The sequence below is a fragment of the Aptenodytes forsteri genome, unplaced genomic scaffold, assembly GCF_000699145.1.
Source record: "Aptenodytes forsteri isolate BGI_AS27 unplaced genomic scaffold, ASM69914v1 Scaffold164, whole genome shotgun sequence".
Lineage (NCBI taxonomy): Eukaryota > Metazoa > Chordata > Aves > Sphenisciformes > Spheniscidae > Aptenodytes > Aptenodytes forsteri.
The window spans coordinates 1,941,225-1,946,799 of NW_008795527.1; the positions used below are offsets into that span (position 1 = coordinate 1,941,225).

At 37.1% G+C, this 5,575-nt stretch overlaps 1 protein-coding gene across 1 annotated transcript; it reads left to right on the forward strand.

The window, feature by feature from the left end:
- The first annotated feature begins 1,056 nt into the window (after positions 1–1,056).
- On the forward strand, positions 1,057–4,773 carry NPVF (neuropeptide VF precursor). Its single transcript, XM_009282038.1, has 3 exons — positions 1,057–1,231; positions 3,042–3,414; positions 4,317–4,773. Exons 1-3 carry the CDS (start codon positions 1,091–1,093, stop codon positions 4,322–4,324), a joined length of 522 nt encoding a protein of 173 aa, XP_009280313.1. The 5' UTR covers positions 1,057–1,090; the 3' UTR covers positions 4,325–4,773.
- The last annotated feature ends 802 nt before the right edge of the window (positions 4,774–5,575 follow it).

Below are 5,575 nucleotides of genomic sequence, written 5' to 3' on the forward strand. Positions count from 1 at the left end.
TGCCCACAGCATAAAACATGTTCTTTTGGGACAACTTTGCCAGTGCCGTGATGGAACGGACATTTTACAACCCCGGTGTTGAATTGCAAAAGAACTTGTCTAGAGCCCAGTTTTCCAGTATGAGTGTTTGCCATGTGCAATCAGATTGCTCCTTATGTAGCAGATTTTAAGTATTAACATATGAGATTTAGGCAATCATTTCACGAATTTAAGAATAACAAATGGAAGAACAACACAATATGCTTTTTTATGGCAGTCTGGCTCACCAGCCTATCTAGCAACCAATTCAGTGTGTGCTTTAAGGACACATTTAGTGTGCAGCCTGTATCCCCTTCTGGGACAGAACACGCACAGGCAGTCCAGTGCTTTCACCACGTGCAGCAAAGTGGCAGATGCCTTTTTAAAAACTGCTGTTGGAAATGTGGCCTTAAGAATATAGATCTAACATAATCTTCAAAATTTCTAAAAACTTCACTGATGGGCAGGGTTTTAAAAGCATGATCCTAATTAAGTCTGAACACAAATTAACATGTTCAATTTAGAGCATAGACACTATGTACGTCAATAGATCTCATTGATGCATAACATCTCTTATGACCTGATCAACCACTTCAATAGACAGCACTTGATTTCAATGGGCCAAATGTCCCTAGTTGTACATAACTATAAACAAGCATTATATGGTCCAAAAGGACCATTTAAGCAGAAGAATCCTTCTGAGGACACTGATACAAAAGAAAGAAACAAGGTGTTTTTGTCTACTAGTGATGGAACATTGTCGCTGTTGTAAGTCCCTAATGTTATGGCTCTCAAATTTAGCTAATTAAGACATATTTCACCAGAAGAAAATATTTGTAAAGTCAGCGTGTCCCTAACAAGAAGCTATATTGGTTAAAAAGGTTCACAAAAGAAATTCCCAACATTCTTCAAATATATTCAAATTACTTCCCTAATTAATATTAAGAATTGAAGCTTTTGAGACTGATGTCATAGGGAACAAAATCTTTTTGTTTTCTGATCATATAAAATGATGGCAGTTTTCTTTTCTGTACAGATTCTGAGCTCTCTAAGTAAGCTTAATTTGAGAAAAATGAAAATCATTTCAACCAAGGAGTTTATTCTATTTGCTTTAGCTACAGTGGTCTTTCTAACATCGAATAGTATCTGCCTAGATGAACCGATGAAGTCTAGTCTGCAGAGCAGAGAAGATGATGATGATAAATATTACGAGGTAAGATCTGTATTACTATGACATTATTTGGGGGAACGGTGGGTCAGATCCTGAGCACTTTGAATTTTTTGGCAAAGGCTCTCCTAACCTCATTGCACGGTATTCAGCATTACAGCACTAGCAGTATGAAAAAGGCTTGTTGAAAGAATTTTCAGGAAATTCATTTGCTCAGACACACATACTGTGCAAATCAATTCATGTTTCAATTTTCTCTCAATACAGCCTTGCGATCAGGTTGAGACTTTTTCTGAAATGTTTCTTACTTACACAGTGGGGCCTCAATTAACATTCCTGTCAGGCATTTTATGCACATAATATAACAGATACATTATTAATCCAAAATTAATAAAGGCATGCTTGTAATACTCAAAGAATAATGATAAACAGAGAACATTATAAATCTAATATAGTTAATGGTCTTAAAATTCTACTCTGGAAATTGACTATAAAAATATCTTTGCAGGGTTGCACATTTATTATGTCTCAATAGATGCCAAATCAAATTTGCACAGTTCATCTGTATTATTTTTCTTGTCTGCCCTGCAAATACTCCCTGGGAAATAAGAGCCATCCTCTCTTTTGAGTCATCATTATTGGTGTAATAAAGATCCTTCAAACCAAAATACAACTTTAATTATGCTAGTGAAATCCTCCTGTCTTCAGCTAACTGTCTTATATACTTCAGAAGGGGTGTGCAGGTGCAATCAGAGGGATCGTTTATTTAATATTTTAATCATGGAGTATGATTAAAAGTATGATTTTAATCATGGAGTATGATACTTCCCAGTAGCTGGAGAAGCTCCTGGGAAAGTCACCAAATGGGGATAAGGAACTGAAATTAGGATTAGTATCATTTCTGTCTTCAACTGAAATTAAAAAATGTATTTGTACATATTTGCTGTTAAGGCTTGGAAACTTATTTTTGTCGCAAAAATAAGTGATTTTCAATATGCCTAGGGAAGGAACACTGCTATATAGGAAAGGGTCATGCTGATATAGCTATTTTTCAGGCAACAGCTGCCCTTTACGTCAAGAGACAGGTAATATGCTAGGCCCAGTTCTTCAACGTCTGCCAGCATAGACACAGAAAGTAGATTTTTTGCTGGTTGCACAAAAATTAGGAGCCCAGGAGCTCCTAATGCATCTTGTGTACTAGTGGAGGACTAAAGCAACTTAAAGCTCAGGGCAATCTCTATGCAGCAAGGCCACAACAGGCATGATGTGGACTTCACCCACTTTCCATTCATTTCCTTGGCTGTTAGCCCAGCAGGATATTGGGTCAAAAGCATCCACCCAGTCCTTAGGAAGAAATGAGCTACACCTTCAGGTAGCTTGGCCCGTCCTCCTGTTCATCCAGACCAGATGAGTAAGAGTCTGGGTCTGTGTCAAGTCACTAAATAGTTAGCATTTTCCCCTCCAGACAGCTTCAGTTGGTGATATTAGCAAATACGGACCTGACAATGACTCCTGTCCACACTTAACTGATGGCACAGGTACTGACACCTATGCCCAGAAATATTTCCGATTGACACCATTTGAACAGTTGTGGACACTGATAAGGAGATGTGCTCTTGTGGTCAGTGTACGGAAAAGGTAAGCAGGACAATGTCTGCATATGAAGTAATCCACGTGAAGTAGCTCACACTACAATGGAGTTTAGTAAATACAGCTAAAAAGCATTAGATATCAAAAAAAGAGTGTTACCCAGCAGCTTTCTAATGACATATGAAAATGAATGCTTTGTGTGATTGGTAGCTGGACTAATGACCTATAAAATGATAGCATCCTTTTTTAAATCATTTTTCTTTAGATTAAAGATAATATCTTGGAAGAAAAGCAGAGGAGTCTCAATTTTGAAGAAATGAAAGACTGGGGATCAAAAAATATTATTAAAATGAACCCTCCTACCGTAAACAAGATGCCAAATTCAGTTGCTAATTTACCTCTCAGGTTTGGAAGAAATTATCCAGAAGAAAGAAGCATTAAACCAATTGCTAATTTGCCTCTGAGATTTGGAAGAGCTTTTGGAGAGAATGTACCTAGGCACGCTCCAAAGGTATCACACAGGCTTGGGAGATCTCCACTTGTTAAAAGTTCCAGTCAATCACTTCTCAATTTGCCACAGAGATTTGGGAAGTCACTGTCCGTCAATCTGTCTCAAGATGTTCAGGAATCTGAACCAGGTAATACTATGCAAGCGTTCAAGCCATATATTAAAATGCATATTAAATCAGGTTAGTGATGATCAAATACAACCAGTCTTCCTCAAGGGATATTCCCTAAGCATTTCAATATGAGTCCAATTTGCCTAAAGAAAGATTTGCAGTTCATCAAATTAAAAATTCTCATCACAAGAACTAGTAAAGAATCTCTTTATGAAATCTTTTCTAATGAGAAGATGCCAAATAGCCAAAGCCGAAAATGTTCATATGTCAAGATTAGGTTTGACAACACTTTTTTAGATCAGGTTTCATTTTGAAAAGGTTAAAGCTTTGGTGAAAAAGGTTCAGAATCATTAAAATATCCCATTTCAGCACTATAACATGACCAAACAAAACTACCTAAAAATTACTCTTCCATTTTCTAAATTCTAAATTTATGCAAATTAGAGAGTTAAAAAAAGACAAAATTCCAAGCTGAATTGCAGCATTTTGAAAATGCTGGTTTTTTTCTCATCCAAACCTATTTTTTTTTCAGATTGTCTTACTGAGACAATGTTTGAGATTTTGATTTTTCATTCCAAGTTAAGATGAAAAATTTTTTTTGACATCTCAGAAATTTTTTCAGGATACGAAAAATATTTCCTGCCCATTACTAAGAATAATTTAAACCAGCTCTTCAATAACAGTCCTTCTTATCCTATCTGCTGCTTTATCTGAACTGTCCATTTGTCTTGGAACCAAGTTTCAGTTGGCTATCCCTAACTTATATCTGACACATGCGTAAAGTAGACGTTCAGGCCAGGAAAGATAACTAATATATCAGAAGCCAAGACTCTCTCTTATTTAATTTGTTTCCTTTCGTTCCTTTCTCACTGTCTCACCTGATTATAACAGATTATGTTTTATTTGTCTGATATTTTTAGGGATATGAATTCTAACAGTTACGTTAATACTGGAATGAAATAATGAAGACAGAAACTGAAAGACTTGGGAAAGCTGCAACGTGTTTTCAAAACTAAAGGTCATGAAAAGGAAACATATGAGAACTGAAATGCAAACCTATCTTCATGTTATGAATAATGTATTTATTCTGTACAAACACTTGATGTACAAGGCAATGATAATTGTTGTAGTTTACTTCAGTGGCAGTGTAGTATAAATTTTATTTACTTCTGTGCGACATGTCCTGTGGGTTGTAAAACCTAATTTCAGAACAATGGCTGTATAATTGAAAGCATTTTAAGTAAAATTAAAAGAAGCATAGTATGAATAATGAAGCATGGTACAAATAAAAAGAAACCTATGATATGAATAACAAACAGAAGCAGGATCAAAACCACTGGTACCCTTTGTGTCATATGCAGCTAAAGAAAATGAAGTAAAATGTAGAGAAAGCACTTTTCCTGTTGTTTATGAGTCATGTTAGATATAAATCTGAAAGGCGACTTGTCAAGAATTTGCCGCAAATAAAACCTAGCTTCTTGGACCCCCACAGAGGAATAACATCTAACCAAAATCATATTGTAATGCAATTATCTTGGGTTTTATATCTGAGATAATGCCCTCCCTAATGTCCTACAAGATCTGCCCTGTGGGTGTCCTGATTCCTCTGTTAATGTGAATGATATTACAGCTACCAGATACACACGCGGAAGGGGCTACTTCATTATAAGCCCATATTTCCATTTCATATTTCTTATGAAAACCGTTCCCTTCTAAGTGGAATATTGTGTGTTTAGGCTTCCTCCAAAACTGAGTTTTTAGTAAGCTTTGAAGAGAAGCTGAATTCTCACCAGTTATAGGGAAAACAAATCTGGTGAACTACAGGATCTAAGGGATTCTTTCTTCTGGCCCTCAGATGCTGCATTACCTTGACACCAGGTCTGGCCAATGGTGGGGCTAGGCATCCCCCCAAAACCACACCACATGTACATACACACACTATACAGCCACAGCTGACTACCAACAGACAAGAGAGCAGCAACGTTACAGTCTCCACATACACACCAACAAGACTCACATAAACATACAAATGGGCTGATCCTCTTCTCACTCACAGGCTAATCAGACTGAAAGCTTGCTAGCAGATCTCCCACCCAAACACACGCAAACAGGTCCCTCCAGTAGCTGTTCCAGACTGGTGGTCTCTCCAGCAGCTGGCTCTCAGACCCTTGGTCCCTCC

Coding starts and splice junctions, on each gene's coding strand:
- NPVF (XM_009282038.1), top strand. CDS start 1,091: ATGAAAATCATTTCAACCAAGGAGTTTATTCTATTTGCTTTAGCTACA. Junction 1,232..3,041: donor ATGATGATAAATATTACGAG/GTAAGATCTGTA, acceptor ATTTTTCTTTAG/ATTAAAGATAATATCTTGGA.